General features: G+C 40.6%; 1 protein-coding gene across 14 annotated transcripts in view; it reads right to left on the reverse strand.

The window, feature by feature from the left end:
- LOC115573034 (receptor-type tyrosine-protein phosphatase mu) overlaps window positions 1-19,312 on the reverse strand; it is a 179,065-nt gene that overhangs the window by 76,072 nt on the left and 83,681 nt on the right. For all 14 annotated transcript variants that reach the window (XM_030403640.1, XM_030403639.1, XM_030403635.1 and 11 more), the window contains exons 8-11: window positions 15,710-16,018; window positions 13,888-13,997; window positions 7,889-8,090; window positions 7,048-7,150 (exon numbers count right to left, since the gene is read on the reverse strand). In XM_030403640.1, coding sequence (XP_030259500.1) covers window positions 7,048-7,150; window positions 7,889-8,090; window positions 13,888-13,997; window positions 15,710-16,018 — 724 coding nt within the window. The remainder of the gene's footprint in view (window positions 1-7,047; window positions 7,151-7,888; window positions 8,091-13,887; window positions 13,998-15,709; window positions 16,019-19,312) is intronic.

A 19,312-nucleotide genomic window follows, 5' to 3' on the forward strand; every position in this document is an offset into this window, starting at 1 on the left:
GAGCGGAGGTCAGAGGGCAGGAGGAGCTGGAGCATGGGAGCCCCTTAAGTAGCTGCAGAGTGGCAGAGAAATGAGTGGCTTCAGCCAAAAAAACCTTAGATCTGATGTGAGCTATGATGAGAAGAATACTTAAAATGATAGCGGCTGTCAATCATATTACATTACCCATCGGCTTTAACAGATACGCGGTAACTTCTGTTTGCAGGAAATATAAAAGTCGAACTTATTTCCTGCAATCAGCTATATCTGGTACAAATTATGGCCACAATAACTATTTGTTGAACTCAGAGCTTGCCCATATCTGTACTTTATATTCCAAATCAATCTGCAGACAGTGAAATAAAAAACAAAAGCTGGCTCCCCCCTGGGTGGTGTCTTGTGATATGATGATGTGGCTGTGCCATGACTTAATGATAGACGCAGTGTGAATAGGACTTCCTTTCCTCAGGCAAAATACCAAGTGCCAAAGGCTATGAGGCTCCAAGGGTAAAAACTCTTGTAATGCAGAAATCTGAATCACTGCCTCTCTTTCCACAGAATATTCACTGCGGCAAGAGACTGAAAATCTCGCTTGCAATAAATTCGCAATTTAATAAAAATGTTTTGTTCGTCTTTGTAAGTGAAAGCGACAATAATACCCACTGGTTTCACTTCAAGCACTTTTCAGTGGTAACTTGCAGTGCGCCTATAAAATATTTAAAGGCGCACCCTCTTCTTACTCTTATACACATAACCACTATTTTCAACATGAGCTACAAAAGTGACCCAAGAGTGTAATGTTAGCTATTTTAAAAAATACAATGATTCCCTCTTTTCTGTAATTGCTGCCGTCACATTAATGCGCCTTTGAGCAGCTGACACCTTGTCACCACATGCTGACTTCACAATTTACATTATGAGTCATTTTGACAGACCAGAGTCATTTAGTCATAACCTTGATTTAGCACGACATGAATGAGCAATGAGTAAACAACAAACAACAGATGAACAACAAGCAATGGTTTGATAGCAAGAACAAAGAAACCCATTGCTGATGTACCATTTGATCTAATGCGGGCATGATTTCATGTCACCATTAGCCTGTCTGACATAACTGTGATTCATAATGTCATCTCAATAAGAATCAAAATATTCTTTAAAGTCTTGAAATTGCACTAAAACATGCTGGAATCACTTTAACAAAATGTAAGGTATCTGCATCACAGATGGGACAACTTTTTTTGTGAAAAACAATCAAAGAATCTTAAATAAGTAAAAATACATAATGAAGTCTTCCTGCATATATAAGGATAAATAAATGTTGGTAACCTCATCTGTCTGTCTTTCGTTACTTAGTTATCCGTAATATTTACACACATCCGATTTGTTCATGTGGGATTATCCTGTTAATGAAAATTCATCACAATCAACTCATTGTGTTTTTTTATAGCGCTGACATCTTTTATTGTCCCATCCCTAATCCAATGCCAACCAGAGAATTTAAAAATCAATTGAATGTATGTATTGTTGTTGATGATGATCCAACAATAGTTTAACTTCAGAAGTAAAAGTCTCAATATCACAGTGTGAAAATATTCCAATACAAAAAGGTGATGCAAAATATACTTATCGCATATGTAATTACTAAATACCGTAGACTCTAGTGTACTTTAATATTGTGGCACGTCGATGTGGACGTGCTTATTAGCTATAGATTTTCAAAGAGGTTGACTGATAGCAATAAATATCTGAATAAACACATAAATCTGTGATGTACATCCCTTGCATGACCATCCACTATCGGAGTTGGTGACACCGATAAAACTTTGTATCAGTGCAGGTTAATCAGATCGATCAGTCTACCTATAGTTTTACCTATAATAATCCATCATGCGTTGTCAACTGATCATATCATTTGCATTAAAAATGCTGACGAGCAGCTGGTAAATAACTGTGATCTGACAAAAAGTATGACATATTCTACTGAAGTTCTAAGTAGCATAAAACGGATGTACTCAAAGCACGAGTACATAACAATTGAGAGCTTGTGAATAAATGCAGTTTAATCTGACTAGGCAAGTGCTGAGCAGGTATTAGTCCTCAAAGCAGCCGACTAAACCTTCATAAACACACAGATCACAGATTAAAAAGGAGAGAAACTGACAGCTTGCCTCGGTGAAACGGTGCGTAATTGTTCTTAAATCCAAAACTGGCTCTCTCCCTGAGCAGAAGATGGAAAGACAAGGAGAGAAAGAGGAATGAAGGGAGACGCTGTACGAGATGAACGCTCTAAGCTGTTAAAAGTGGTGTGCCAGAGGTGCCGGCGGGGCAGACCTGTATTCCTGCAGCAACGGTGCAACCTGAGCTGACACCAATTAGGCCTCCTCCAGCCTCACTGCCCGATAGATTTCAGCTCTGCCGCCATGTGACGCCAACCAATTATGGCGGATTGACTGGGAATCGACTGGATTGTGACCTGAAACTCAGATTTATTTTTCACGTGGGCTGATAGGGGGAGAACTCAGGGCTGCTTGAGCAGATGAGGGAAGGTGTACGGGGAGCATTTCAATCACTGTCTCGCTCTTTTTAATGCCAATTGGCTGGCTGTATATGCCTATATGTCTGATTTAAGAGCGGTTGTAAGTAACACACTTCTCCTGACCCAGCAGCCTTCCTCCATGCGTCTGTCTCCTTACTCTTTATATTTCCCTGGTGTCCATACAGCTATAAAGCAAACAAATTAGAAGGTGCCATAGATTACATTTGCCATTAAATCGTAAAAAGCACTGAGCTGTGTCACGTTTAGGCACAGCTATTAGCGCTTGCTATGCCGTGATCAAAGAAAGTTAGTGCTTATTTTGGGACTGTAGAAAATCACTTAACTGATTTCAGGCCATGGTTGAGCACAGATAATCTGATGCTACAGGGTAGAAACTACACTGGAACTCAGTTTCCTCAATATGCTACTTACAATGCCCCAAACTGCTCTATTTTATAGCTTTTTCTGTTTATGCATGTGTGTGTGTGAGCTTCCTCAAGGCAAAGGTTATGGCAGGGAAAGAGAGAAGGGCTGATTTAGTGGTATGAATGATAAGGAAGGCATCTCGAATCATTTATTTCTGCAGAGGCATGTAAACATTTATTTTGATGCTACGGAGTGAGGAGGCGTATTCTGGCCCTGACGAGGGGCCATTGCAAACATAAGTTAAACACGACATGACTGATAGACAGTTCACTAATCCTCTTAAAGGAACAGTGTCCCCTCTGGTAAAAACTGTTCCCGGCTACGCGTGTCGTCCCTGGAGATTAGAAGCCAAATCCAAGTTGGAAATGTTATACCGATTAGCAATTACACAAATATGAGAAATTGACTGTCTCCCTTAGCAGTGACAACGTCTGCCCGAATCTATGTGAAATATGATTTGACTTCAGCATGACTGCAGGATGCCGGAGTGAAAAAGGACATTTGTCGTCTGCCGCGTCTTGATTTTTTTATGAACCGCCGCTTATCGTGTGATCTTCCCCTTCCTGCATTACAGTAAAACATCTGCCGGTTGAAACTCAAATGTCTGGAGCTCTATTACCTCCCAAACCCAATCAGTGTGCAAGATTGCGTTATCAAATCAAGCTTCACATGCTGCTCTGGCTCTGTGGTGCTGCGGATCAGTGTTCTCCCTTGTCAAATCCTTATTTCACAGGGGCTTTAAAGCTGATTTCATAAAGTGTTCAATTTCAAAATGAGCTACCCACCACTCTAGAAAAGTGATGGCTACTCCTGCAACATGAGCGGGAGCACAAAATTAAATCTAACTATGGTGTGAAACTTAAATCCTTAGCTGACAAAAAAAGCTAACTCTTCAATAGACGGACTGAATCAGCTCTGTTTCCGAGTTTTTTGACTTCGTGGACTCTTTCCAGCACACTCCAGGTCATGGAGCGTTTTAGACAGCATCTCTTTATATGTGCCTCAACTTAGAACGACACTTAGTCATGCATCTCAACCCTCCAACCCGAGGAGAGATTAGAGATGTTGTTATTTTTTTGAGCCTGGGAAACTCAGATGACTGAATTTATCATTATTGGCCAGAAAGCAGATCCCAACAGACCGCCGGGCTCAGCTGCTCTGAATGGAAGCTACTTTATAGTCACCTTAGATTTTTCAAAGGCATCGTGTGTCACTTGAGGTGGAGGTGGAAAACACCTTCAAAAGCCTGCCAGTATCTCGTCCTAGGCCTGCATCATAATCTCTCCTGTTTGCTGCCCTCCACCCCCTCCTTTTCTTTTGCAATTCATATTTTTTGAGACACCGGGCACATGCATGAAGGCAGTAAACTGGCCTTTATGTCCTGGGAGATTTCAAGAGAACCGAGGAGGTGGGGGAGAGAAATGTGTACCTGAAACCCGCCAAATTTTGGATGTGGCGAGGCGCTGCTGTGATCAAAGGATGCCTCAATTAATTTGGAGGTGTATTTGTGCCATGTACTCAACTCCACTGATGAATTCTTTTAATGGATCATCTCTAGAGTCTCATTAAACATATATGATCCTTAAAACTAAATGTCAGTATCAAAACACATCTCTTTTTAATGATCAACAAGCACCAACACTCCATCTAAATGGATTAGATGACAATCACCGTATTTCACATTCGTGCCCAATTCTGTCTCAGCTCAGGCAACGAGAAAAAGAAAGCAGCGTCTCAAACTAAAGTTTAAAATCCCCAAAGACAGATCTCTTTCATCTGGTCATGAGGTGGGCATGCCTTCCAACGGTAAACAAAAGAGGAGCCCTGCATGCTAATTAATGGAAGCTCTGATTCAAGACACTCTGTTAATTATAATTAGGGGTTTGTAATTAGCCCAGTGAAAGAATGGCAGCCAGAGTAAGGCCTTCTGAATTGTACCTGCGAGAAGATTAAAAACCGATCACTCTGTCCTTCTTGCTCAGGCCTCTCCGTTTGGTGCCGGGGCATTAATCTGGGCAGCTGCACATAAGGTAAACATGAGCTGACAAGCCTGACTAAAGATCTCAGGGCTGTAATCTTTAAAGGACTCAGATGAGTTGATAGTGTAAAATTGAATTTTACAGTGGGCACAAGTGTTTATCACTCCTCATATGAAGGAGTTAGCCGACGCTCTCAAGGGTCCTGGTGGCTGAAAGCACAAACTTTTGGATAACAGACTCTTTCTTTGATATTATAAAGGCTAATTTATGACGCACTCAACCTCAACCAAGAAAGTGCTTATACAGGTCTAAAACAGACAATTTTGCTAGATGTACAATAATTCTGCCCTCTGTACGATGTCTGATGTACGGAGATTTGACCATTTTGTTGCAGTTACATTAGCAGCTGATTTTGGTCTACTCTTTCTTATTTCAAGACATTTCCTGGCACAATCAGGAGAGCTAACTACAGGTCCTGAATCTAATGTGACCTCTTTCCTGCCAATAATGCTCAATGTAGGCTCTGATGATGAATGTGATTCATGAGGACGGTTGTCGTTCCCTCTCTGTCCCGCCACTCGACGCAAGCGACCTGGAGCTTGAACTTTCTCACCATGGTATGTTGCATGCAAGTCATGTGTTTGACTGATGGACATATGAACACAACATTTCATGCATCACCCTTGGTTCTATCTGATGCCCAAACCAACCAGCCAAGCCAGAAGCAACTAAAATAGGGACTTTTTTCTTCCATTTGTTTTTTCTTTTCACCCTGTGCCACCCAACCAAATGCAGCAATTAAAAGGAATAGTTTGAAAATACTAATTTACTTTTCCACATCCATAAGACATCATATCTGCTTGTTAAATATGAAGCTACTTCCGTTTGTTTTCTGTTGTATCTTCAGTCAAAGTTATACCTCATTTGTGTTGGTAGGCGGATACTTTTTTTTTATCTTTGGGAAGAGCTGGTGTTAATTTCCCTTCCCCTTTCATCTAAGGCTTATCATGAGAGCAAATAAGCATATTTCCCTAAATGTTCTTATATTTTAAATTACACCTTTAATGTGGGGAAACCTAATGTGTACTAATCACACATTACACTTTACCAGTTTTGGAGGGCATCATTAGTTAAAATCAACATTAGCTACCATTGCTCTCTGTTAGCAGAGCGGATAGAGGCACTAAGAGGAGGCACTTGAGAGCGTCCTTTAGACTGTCAAGGAAAATCCAAATCCTTCACAAAGATATCCAGTCCAGCAGCTCTAAACAACTTCAACAAGTCCTCTACAGCAAGCATAGGCAACATAGAGAGATGGGGAAGGTTTCATTTTTCACGTCACCTTACAAAAAAGTGATTAATACATGTAAATTACTACAAATTGCTACATAGAGGCCCTTTAAATGATCAATCAGTTAGAGCACCTTTATCCCTGACCTTGTTCCTACTATTGAAACTTGGTATCACTTATTGCAAAATGTTCTAATTTTGAAGTTAAAAACGTATCATAACAAAGGAAACGCACAAGGTGCAACAATAAATGAATAGAGAATATAATTGTTTCAAACTGTTGATACTGTCTTCATTGAACAGTGGTATATCCTAACAGCTAATACTTGCAGCCAGAAGTCTGCAGTGGCCTTGGGAGGGAACAAAATGATAACTTTTGCCCCAACAACATGGCATTTAAAGAGAACAGCTGCACTGCTTCCCTCATGAATGACTAATAAATGCAGCATCAAGCAGGCAGAATTCTTTCGTTCCCCAGCAGCCAGTGGTGGCTCGTGGTGGGCAGCCCGGTACATAAAAGACATGTAAAGGAAAGAGATCCTGGAGCTAGCCTTGGCTGCACCAGGTTTTTATGTTTTTATCTTCAAAGGCTGTGCTTCTTTTTTTCAAAAGGATCAAAACCCACAAACAAACAAAGCTCTGAAAATGAGATCTGTACAGTAAGGTTCTGAATTCCCTGGCAACATTCCTTCGCGGCTGGGTATTGATAAACACAAGCTCTTTGATAATTTTCTGTTGCTGATGGTCGTTCCTAGCGTTTAATATGCCATGTTTTTTTTGTTTTTTTTGCTCCGTGCTTCGATGTGTCTGTGAGTTCTTATTGTGGATGCCTACCTCACAGGTGCACCTCTGCTTTGAGCAGGTTTAAGCAGCACTGTGACCGTGCTGTCCGTTTGGTTCAGAGAGGTCTCCTGGTCGTACGCCGGCATGGAGGGAGCTGAGGAGAAAACCAAACAGAGGGATGTTTTACCACACTGCAAAAGCAAAGTTCAGCTTCGGTCAACAACAAGTCATTCTGTATATCGAGTCCCTCAGCTCGGCAGCAAATAGAAAAAAAGGAAAGCCCAGTTTTCTCACTTTTACACAGAGCACTTACTGCCTTTTGCCTTTATAGCTACATAATTTAATCATTAAGTGGAGCAATAACAGAGGAGTGAAACATTTGCTGCTGTCACAAAAGAAAGTCTTCAAAGCAGTGCACATGTATTAGAGTAAGAAACTGCAGAAAGTAAGGAATAATTACCAGCTAGCCTCGTGGTCATTATATAAATCAATCCCGGTTTTCATTGAACACGACTCACCGTCTTTTATGGGAAGTCACAGCACAATTTGTCTTCGGCCAATCAAGCATCTCTGCTAAGTCTGATGTAAAAGCCAGACCCAATAATGAAAGTAATTTACCAAAACATCTAGCTGTTTCAGTGTTGAAGAATAGAGGGTATTTCAGCTTATGAATATCACGGTTTATATTAGTGGATTTTTATTGTTTCAGTGTGTTGGAGAGCAGACGGATAGGATATATCCTTTGAGACAAAAGAATAATATCCGTGAAATAAAACTGGGGCTATCTTACTTTGTTTCCATTCACACATTTGGACATAAAGACCCCCAGCAGCGTTGAGTGGTACACTACTCATTCGACATCATCCACATCCATGCCGTTGACCCCGCTGACCTGAAATCTTCGTGGTGAACTGGGTGATGATAGGGGGCCCGTAGCCCTTGGCTGTGCTAGCGCGTAGGGTGAAGGAGTACGTGGAGCCTGGGTAGAGGCCTGTGAACATGTGGGTGGTCTCGTTGCCCAGCTTCACCACCTTCCCACTCTGGTTGGAGAGGTCCAGCTCAGGGTCAAAAGAGCTCACTGCCTTGTAGGAGATCTAGGAGGGAAGACAAATGAATATTCTGATAGGGGCCTCTGGTACTCCGCTCTCCTCAGCTGAGGAGGATTTGTATTCATTCAATGAAAACGTTTTATGTTGGAGGCGTCCAAGTGGCTCAGCAAGCCGAGGCATTTACTGGGCTTGCTGCGCTGAGATTTTATATCCCACTCATGGTGGTGAGAGATATTTCAATTTTTCTATCTTTCTCTCCTCTGCACTACTCAAGTCAAATCGAAAGCCACAAAGCAATTTGAAATAAGTATCATGTAGTACTTCTTTGTGCTTCTGACTGACCAGCTTCATCATAAAGCTGCACAATATGGTAAAAAAGCCATAATATTATGATTATTTTAACAGATATGATTGTTCTAATAATTCATGATTTAACTTGTATCACACTGAAAAAAAAGTGTAAATAATGATGGTGTGGCATTTTTTCTAGATCTTAATCTGGAGAACAAGATTTGTTGGCCAGGACATCTCCACAGCATTACTGTACCTCATTATAATGCTGTTCTGTCACACATACCTTGTTTTTTAAAAATGCAGCTACTTGGACATTACAGTTGACCATATTGTGATTTTAATAATATTTTGATTATCTGTGCCATCCTACATAATTAGGTATACTTCTTCAGCTGAGCAGAATCCAGTGCAGTTGCTCTGGAGATATTACGGTGGGGCAATATGGCTCCCAACAATCTTCAGCTGTGTTAAACAAAACCCAAGAGGATAAGTTCTGCAAGTTCTGGCACGATCATCAGTCAAAATTTTAATTTGCTTTAATTTACTTTGGTTTATGACCAAATACATGCAAAAATCAATTATATTCCCACCAGCCTCAGCTGTATTTGGGTTTATTAATTAGCAAATGTTAGCATGCTAACAGGCTAAGCTGGTAAACATGGAAAACATTATACCTGCTTATAGAGGAAATATGTTGCTTTATGTGGATGTCCAAACATTGTTGATGGTATTGTAGTTAATAAATTCCTCAGTGCGTGATATAACAAAAAAGCTGCATTCTCTTTTTGCAATATCGATTCTTCCCATTCCAACGCAGTGATGTAATTGGGGTTAAGGAAGAGCTACAAGCTATTGCAGCTTGGATTTAGCCTCTAGGTTGCCAGGGGGCATGATGCTACTCATAAACAAAACATGCTCTGTTGCTTGTAAACTAGCTACATTTCCAACAGGGAAAATTTCATCCCAAAATATGCAGAGTGCAGAGGATGTAACGTACAAGGCTACATTTTGGGCTGCAGTGCATCCTGGTATGTGTATGCCCTGTTGGCAGAGCTTAACAGCATGAAAACTAGGTTTTCTCTGTCAATTTTGCATGCAATGAGGAATTTGATTTTTACCATCAGCACTGACTGGATATCCACATAATCCACGGCACATTATCACTTAACATGCTAGCATGCTGACATTAGCATTTATGTTACAGAACCATGTATTAATATATTGACTTGGACAACATAAAAGTAGAATAAAAATAACACGATATGATCATATTACCATATAATAGAATCATCAGACAAAATATTGGAAAGAATAACGTATTCCTGTGTAACAACCCAAATATGTTAAATTGATTTCTCTGTCTCCTCTGTACTTAGAGTCTAACGCCACAGAGGAATTTAAAATGTCATATGTTGAGAAAAGATGCTCTCACTCCATGTGTGAGCTTCTGACTTCATGTCAACAGGGCTTTATGCCAGCATTTCCAAAATAAGCGAGGTACAAAAGGTCTTTGGAAAGGACCCATCTCATAACAGCGGTCAAATTCTACTGCAAAGCAGTAGCTACATAATATTTTTCAACCAAAGCTGATGCAGGCTGGAGGTTTCAAGGAGAGAAGGAAATACACTTAATATATTCCTTCTCCATTAATAAACACAGGGAGCTCTGGAGGGAAGCATTAAGGTGAGTGTTTTTGCTAATATCCATTTTGAATAACTGTAGTCCTACTTTAAGAAAATGCCTCTGCTCGTAAAGGAAAACCTCCATTATAATTCCAATTAAGAAGCACAATGGAAGTAAGGAGTGCTGCATAATTTGTGTCCATCAAGTTCTGAAATGCTTCGAGGCCTTCTCATTTAGTCTTTGTCTGTGAAATGAGTCCGCGATGCCAAATCCTATATCATAACATTTCAGAGAGAGGGAATTTGAAATGACTTGTCAACACTGGGCACATGGACAGGTTTTTACAATTATAATGGAACTGACGGGAAAAATAAAATAAAAAAGAATATTTGAGCATATTCATTTGAGCTTGCTTGTATCTTTTACTTGATGTGATATATTGAGCTTTTTAAAATTTCATTGGTTTACTTTTTTTTTTCAATCTCAGGGAGGTAAATGTCAAATTTATGAATAGTTCCTAAAACAAAGATGCCTGTATAATCTCCAGCACTCTTTTTTTTCCTGAAGTAATAATGAAATAATGAAGAAAGCTAAACAACAGTTCATTAAAGATGCTGTATAATCCTTCCTGTCATGAATCGGAATGAAGAGAGTAGAATAGAAAACCCACCTAAACTCTGTTTAACATTTTCATTTGAATCTTCAAAGGTAGATCTACAGTAATTATCAACAATCTAATGTCAAATCATTTGAAAAGGCTGCATCTTTGATAAGAATACGGGTTTTTAAGGTTAATGTTCTGAATATGCTATTTACTTCTATATAATTGTCTATTTCCCTCAGAGTTTACGGGTTGCACAGCTTTTAAATACAACAACACTATGATTGACAAAACTCTACTTCACGGTCAATTAGTTCTGTTAAATGACCGACGACCAAGAGATAATAATTGGAAAATGTGCTGTATACCTTTTAAAGAGATGCTGGCTCATGTCTGTCTGAAAAGGCACTAATAATATAGCATTCACAGAGCTTGGTCAAAAAGGAACGGAGCTGAAATCTCTTTGATATCAGGTCTTGTCAGACGTATTTCACTTTGAGTCCTTTGATAATGTCAAATCAAAGCAAGGTCCTGACTCGTAAGAAGCAACTTCTGGGGAATACAGGTGGAATACATTGTGGGTTACTTTCTCGAACCAGAGAGTCAGATTGTAGCAGCGCGAGAGGAACACACCTGGAACAAGCTGCTGTCGGGCTAGATTTCCCACATCTGTCACTGGGCTAAAGATGAATAATAATAATACTCTTCGTTACTGTAAAATACGACCTGTGATTCTAAATGATGTTGGGAGAACTCTAATGACCCTGAACCACATTACTATACTGTTAAGGCTTTCCAGACAGAGACAGAGAGAAGTAATTGCTGCAGTATGTGACTATAATAGCCTGAGGTAGGTGCTTTGTAAGTTGCTTCAACATAACTGTGAGTGAAGCTGAAAGAGCGGCGATGCAAAACCACACCATTTGCTGAATGCTTTTACTTGTAGCATGAATTTTTAAAAGGATAAACAACTGAAACATGTTGCTCTAAAAGTGATTAAGTGCGCGGTAAAGCTACCGTTTTTATGGACATTGTTTTCCTGCACTCAGCCGGTGCCTTAAAGTGCACAGGACACAAAACGGCACTGCACACACTTGAATAAACAGGGGCCTCGCTGTGATTCTTTAGGACTTTCTGGCTTTGATTGAAACGTCTCCGTGCCACTGCGGGAATATCTATTTCATATTTCATTCGCCTCAGTCACCTGGCAGCGGATTGAGCAACCTATACAACGACCCTGACTGCATCGCTTTTACTATTCAATCTGCTGTCCTCGTATGAGAAACAGCCGTGTCAATGATTGCTAACCTAGTCAAAATATCAAACGTGAGCAAACGGTGACAAGAGGGAGAATCAACAGAGGAGAATCAATCTGTGGGAAAGGCTGCAGGATTACTTCCATCTTAAGCTGGTTGAGATCAATGTGAACATATATCCGTGTGTGTGTGTGTGTGTGTGTGTGTGTGTGTGGAGACTGTTTCTATTATTCAAGACTCGATGCAGCTGCAGGACGAGGCGAGCAGAGGCTGTGTGGAGCCTTATGTCAACATTTGTTCGGTGCTGAATCGTGATGCGCGTTCGAGGTGTTCTTCAGAGATTGTGTTGTCTTTAGAGGTCACGCACGTGTTGAGGACAGAAGACAGCAGGAGTCTGCAGTTGATTATATCCAGGTAAAATGATGAACAACAGTGAAACACACTTGAGGGGCACTTCATAAAGGAAGTGAAAAGTAGCTGAGCATACTGTGACAATGTTGGCTTGAGTGAACCTAACAAATGAATTCAGTTTTAAGCTCTTCCATAATTATAATATAGAGTTAAGCCGGCATAAGAACTAATTAAACACATCCTACGGAATTCTGCTGTCTGTTCAGTTTGCTCCCCAATACAATAAAGTCAAGTTGGGTTCAAATAGAGTCAACAAATCAGGTTTTAGCTTAAATGTCCAAGATAGAATGAGATAATAAAACTTAAATAGGAGACAATCAGAGTAATTTATCTTTATCTTTTATCTCCAGAGATGATTTATTTTTAATTTTGAAAGGCTGCACAGGAAGGAATGAGTCCATTTGAGTCTGGTAGAGAGATCTTAACATTTAACACTAGTAATGGATAACTAACTTGACCAGGTTTCAAGTTGATCTAATATAGAGCTGCAAGAACTGGTCAATTAATCGATCAGTTGATTGAAAGAAAACTGAATCCTGAAACTTCAATTAATCGGTCGATCATTTCAGTCATTTTAACATTTGCTGGTTCCTCCTTCTTAAATGTGAGGATTTGCTGCTTTTCTTTGTTGTTTATGTTCGTGAATGAAGAGTCTTTAGGTTTCTGACTGTTGGTTGGACAAAAGAAGCAGTTTGAAATTGCTCTGGGAAATTGTGATGAGCATCTTTTACGATCTTACAGTTAATTGTGAAAATAATCACCAGATATATCGGTAATGAAAATAGTCATTAGTGGTGGAGAGAGTACGAGTATAGTTACATTACCGAAATATTACTCAATTACAATGAAACTACAGGTTTTATGAGTAGTAGAGTACCATTATGATTTTTAATGCATTATTTGTAGCAGGCATTAAATCAATGTGTTTTTTTCTGTTTTCTTCAGTCTAAATTACTCCTGCTGTGTTCTGCTCAGTGGTCATGGTCATGGTCACCTCATCAAACCTGTTTGTATACTGTTCTGTATTTTTTTGGTCCGTATGTCAGAGCTTTCATTGGACCGTTTGTGATTGGGTAGCTTTACTGGCTGCAAAAATGCAGATGAGAGGTTTAGATATTAATAACTAGGTAGATAAAAGGTTGCAGTATGCAAAGTATGCAATGCATACTGAAGAACGAGTAAAATTACAGACTTAAAAAGTACAAGTGCCCCAAAAAAGGAGCTATTTACAGTAATTTAGGTAGCTGTAATTAGTCACTTCTACCCCCTGGTTTTGGGGTACATGTTTTCCTGGCCTGATTTAGTGGAATGCGGCTGGTTTAACTGTTAATCTCACTTTATGAAGCACTGTATCCCTCTGTCATGTAGACTGTCAACACACTAGCAAGATGCACCCGATTCCCAATCATAAACTGAAGAAAAGAGAAAGGACAGTGATTCATGATAAAATTAGATTTGAACATTTCTCTGGCATTGCTGTACACTTCTGACTATCACAACTGTGGAGAGAAAAAAACAGACCTCAAAGAAATGCAGAGAATCCACAGAGAGGTGTTTGAGAGAACACAGCTTGATATTGGAAACAAGTCTGTCGACTCCTCAAATGGGTGATAAATAATATCTCTTAACATTTCTCTGACCCTGGTCTTTGTTTTACCTCGTACTGAGTGATGATCCCGTAGGTCTGTGCTGGCTCTCTCCACTTCAGGATGATCTTCTCCTCATAGGCACTGCCTTGAATGGACTCGAGAGGAACGGCTCCTGGCACTGTGGGAAATGATGACAGACAAACAACTCAGAAGTGGTGGCAGAGTGGTAGTTTTCAAGGTAGGAACAATGTTATGAAAAGGGCAAACAGTAGCATTTCCATGGATACATATTATAGGCATGTTGTCAATACAAGCTGAATGAAAGGGCTTTTTGTTTTGATTTATGATGTGCATAAAACAATCAATAAAAAGCTTTCAAGGACCTACGGTACACTCAAGCGGCCATGAGCCAAAGTCAAACAGATCTTAACAGGAAACTGTGACAATATCTGAAGTCATTGTCACTCAAAACACGCACTCTGATGCATGTTTTACAGCAGAAGTGAACACTTCTCTCACAGATAAAACTGTGTTGCAAATAAAGATGAACTAGTATTCCCATGGGAATCGGGGGGGAATCTTAATCTTTCCGCTATGTTTACTTGTACTGAGATGCTGCCAAAGAGATCTGGTCCTTTAACCCCTCGTGTAAATTGCTTTCATTCTGTAACTGAAACAGAATGATGTAGAGATGTCTTTTTTTTTTTTTTCTCCGAGATTTATCTTCAAGAACGCAACTATAGCTACACCCATGTCTGTACACTTGTTCCCATGAGATCCTAAACACACAGATCCACAGACGCGCAGCAGTCAGAGAGTGAGAAACAGTTGCCACTTTCAAGTTTTCCGACCACAGATATCTGAGCCAGACATGACAAGACTCTCTTTTCGTCAGCTGAGCCTGTTTGTTATCTGGCGGCCGGGGTTCCTTGAGACTTCTATAGAGTTCATTTCCTGTGTCTGCTGAGGCAACACAGAAGATCTTTCATCTCTGAAGGAGGTGAAACAAGCCTGCGACACAAAGGCTTGCTGTGTGACTTCTGTGCTCACCTGGAAAATATTTGGAATATCCAAAACTTGTCCCGAGTACAAGGTCTTTTATGATAAGGCGGGAATCATCCAACTACACTAATTATCAAAATGTTCCAACTTTAATGAACATTGACTGTGCATTTGTCTACATTTTTACAGGACCAATAATCACTTAGTTAATAATACCACTTCATAATAACCATCATTAATAAATAGTACATTTATAATTCAAATACAGAATTAGTTCAGTTAGTTCACTGTTAAGAAACAATTTAATGAATCATTATACATTAATTAAGCAACTGTAAAGATCAAAAACATCAGTTAATCAGTTTAACTATCTGGTGGCCATAGAAAACAAATAAATATATAAATACACGTTTCATATCATTCATCTTATATTTATTTCGTTTGATCTTTATTTATTTTTCTGTTGCTGTTGCCGTCTGATTGCGTAATGAATGCTCTACGTTGGCTTTAATGCAGCAGCTTCTCTCTGGTCTGTAGTCAAGTCATGCATAGGCAGACCTCCACATATCGGTAATAAAGCCTTTCCTAGGGTGCATTAATGAATGTTTAAACACAAACAGAAAACCTTCAGGGGTGGTTTTTAAAACGGTTTATATAAATGTATTAAAAATGCCCAAAGACATGTCTTTTTCTATGATTTCAAGTATGTTATGGTTTATTATTAATGGACCAGTAAAGAGTGCTCCACAAGCAGAGCTTCCACAAATATTTTTAAAAAACACAAAAATCATCTTTTCTCTCAATCGTTTTATTCCAAGATCCTTTTAGCAAAATCTTGTGTCACAGTTTTCAAACCCGTACAAAGCAGTAACCCTGCGTGACACTCACCATCCTCATCAGTCTGAACTTCCAGCTCTTTGCTCTCCATCACCCCCTCTGGGTTGCGAAGCACCAGCTTCACACTGAGGTTGGTGAAGGGCGTCAAGTTGTGGATGGTGTGCTGAGGATCGCGGCTCTGGGTGTCATAACAAACTTCCTCCCGGGTCTCCTCCTTGCCTCCCACCCTGGAACGGTACTGGACGGTCAGGTTGTAACTGTGGCAGCGGGTCACGTTGTAACCCAGAGGCTCCCAGCGCACTGTCACCTGCTTGGATTGGATGTCCACCACTTCTAGCCTTCGTGGGCCGTGCATGGGCTCTGGCGGGATTGACAGAGAGAAAGAGAGAAGAGTGTGAGTGTACATCGAGATAATCAATTAGGCCAATACGAAATGGCAGGTAGTGTGAGATAGTTTCAATAAAATCAAGGAAATTATTGAGGTCTATGCGAGGGCACAGAGGAGACAGTGTTCCTTTGGGTTAAAGAAAATTTACTACCAGATTTTGAGACCCCCAGTCAATATTCCTTTTTTTTCATATTGAAATGCTGTTTCCACTGTTTAGAATTCATACTTCCAGAAAATATTTTAATATTTCAAAGCCCCGGCCTGATACTGAGCACTGCCACATCCCATCACCGTTGCTAACTCGGTCTCACAGCAGCTGCGCATACCAAGACACCACAGGTCTGTTGGTGGAAACCCTCAGCAGGAGGTGTATCATCCCTTCAGAGCGTGCCGCTCCTCTGCTCCTTCCACCTTGTCCTCTGCCTTTTCCTCTCTCTTTTTCCATCTCGCCCAGTGGCGGTCAGCTATTAGCACCACACTGATACAGAGTCAGCCAGCCTGTCAATCCAGGCAGGACACAACCCCCACTGCCATCCTATCACCTCTAATCACATACACTGTGTCTCCTTGCCTTTTCTTTGCTACTTTCTCCATTTTCTCCTCTCCATCTCCTCCTTCTATCTCCTCTCTTTCCATTTCCCTTCTCCATTTTCTCTTTTTTTTCCCTGTGGCTCCCACATTTCTATTTCCACTCCCTCTCTCTCTCTCTGTCTCCTCATCTTCTCTCTCCGCTTCCCCTGTCCATTTTCCTCTCTTGCTCTCTCTCTCTCTCTTGCCTCCCCTACCTACGGGAGGAAAGCAGTCCAAGCACAAGGTAATGGGATCAATTTCCATTCCAGGTTAAATTCGCAGTCCATTTCTCTGGAACTTAACACTTTACCACCTATTAGGAAGAGCCAGAGCTCAATTTCCCCGTTCCCCAGGAGACACAGTCCAGCAATTCAGAGGCAGCCACGGCAGCCATGTTTAACATTCTGGAGGTGCATGTGGCGAAACTGGACTGGAGCTCCAGCATGCTGTTCATTTCTACAGACTGCACAAAGGAACATAACAAACAAGCAAGAATCTGCAAATACCAGTTGGCAACCATGAATTTGATTCCCAGCTAAATATTTGCTTCGATGCCCAACGAAAGGTACTGTCCGACTGATCAAGTTTTATCAGTTTTAAGCCGTCAAAAATGCATATGAATAATTCTGAAGTCAAGAAATTCCTCACAAGTTCTTTGTAGCGCCACAGAAAAGCAACATTAGACACTTTTTTTTTTTCCTCAGGAAATTGGGTCATGACATGTGACATGAAATGTACAAGTGAGAAAGGATAATGCCAGTTAGAGAAGACGTAGGCGCCTGCTTGTTGGATGAAGGACGGAACACTTTCAGATCTTACAAGGAGAAACAACGGATGTGATCTGTCCTGCGCTTTAATAGAGCAGATGAAATAGCATTAGAAGGGCCCAGAGGAGGCAAAGGAAGAGCTGCTGAAGACAGATGGGGATTTCAGTGTGCAGTGTTCAGTTCATGACACATACACGAAGGGCTACATGGGAAAAATGTCTGTAAGAAATAAGAAAATCTTTCCAAAAGGAAAAAAAAAGGCAATTATCTTAACTTTACGCGAGATTTGTCGATATAGGCCTGAAACCTCGACAGAGCATGACTATCATCTTTTCTAACAATCTAAACTACAGCTGCAGACAAATATATACATCTGTGACTTGCAGAGTTATGCAAGGCTCGCTTAAAGTGCTTTATATTTGAAAAATATGTCTGCAATAATGTGTAGGAACAGCTCCTTTGAGAGAGGGTCTCTGACCTCCAGAGATTAACATCTGAAAGAATTGTTAATATTCATGAAAGACATCTACCATCAAAAGGATCAGCTGTAGAGAAAATATTCTGCATTAACAGACAATGGAGTAGACTGACTTCACTTTGCTAGAGAACTAATAATTCATCTGCCATTTTAAGAGATTCTTACACAGAACTGGGACGAAATGGCGAAGGAAAACAGGCCTCCTCAAATAGGTTGCGATGTCGGGAGAGCCATCCAGAAAATAGAAGTTTAAACCCCTTTATTTGCGGAACTATCTGTTGGCCGCACTCAGTAGGCAACGGTTACACTAAAAGCACAGAGAATTGCAGGGTGGCCAGGCACAGAAATCAAATTAAACCAGATGCTCTCAAAGTGACAAATGCACCAAAGTGTGAATCTCAAGCAGACGTGCACGAGCGGCTTCGGAGGAAGTCTCATTTCTGAAGCGTTCAAGGAAAATGTCACACTCCCATCTTTGTGGAACATCACAGATAATGTCCGCTGCAGCCTAATTCTGGCCAATGGAGAGATGCCAACAAGAACGGGGGATCACTTGTGGAAAATTGCAGCGGGAAATAGCTCTCATAAAGAAAAAGCAAAAAATTGAATGAGAGGAATCAATTATATACATCCAAAATCAGCTTTTTGGCAAGTGGTGAGAACATTACACAGATATCTTTGCTAGTGTGCCAACAGTGAAAGTGAGGTGCATACAGAAACATTGGCCATTTAGCAAATAGCTCTTATGACTATTCTACAGCCTCTTCCTGGGGTTTTGTTGAGAAAAAGGCTAATTGTTTGTTGCCCCATTGGCTCCCTGCAGCGCGAATGCCAGCTGTCTGAGGGAGGCTGTTAAATGTGATGATCTGTGGCGGACGCCCAATCACAACTTGTACCCCATGACTCAGAATGACATCATCTTTTTTCATGAACAACAAGGTGCCTCATCCATTTCAGAGCCTGGTCATGATTGACTTTGAAGAAAAATTAAATAAGACGCAGTGTACCCTCTTCCACACTTCATCTGAAATGAACAGCTTCGAGCTGGATGGCAGATATCCTTTACAAATCCATCCGTGCATAGATGGCGGCTATGCAGCCATTTTCAAAACAGGCCCAGAGGTCAATGAACGACAGCTGATGAGATGAGCCTATTACCCCAGTCTACTGTGACTGCTAGTTTAGTTTTATTGACTGAGCAGTAAGAGGCTCAGTATCAAAAGCACACGCACAAATCACAACAAGGAATAACAGGGCTAGCTCTTGAAATCCATACCACTTTTTTTTTTTTTTACAATGTTCACAAGATATCACACACTGAGGGCGACATTGGGGTGAAAGTACTGAAAAATATGACTCTAATATCTCTCCAGTATGGCAGATATTTCTAGTGGAATAGAGTTATAATAATGGCTATGAAAGCATCCCTTGGAGCAGGAAATTGCTGAGGT

This window comes from Sparus aurata, chromosome 21 (assembly GCF_900880675.1).
Source record: "Sparus aurata chromosome 21, fSpaAur1.1, whole genome shotgun sequence".
Classification (NCBI taxonomy): domain Eukaryota; kingdom Metazoa; phylum Chordata; class Actinopteri; order Spariformes; family Sparidae; genus Sparus; species Sparus aurata.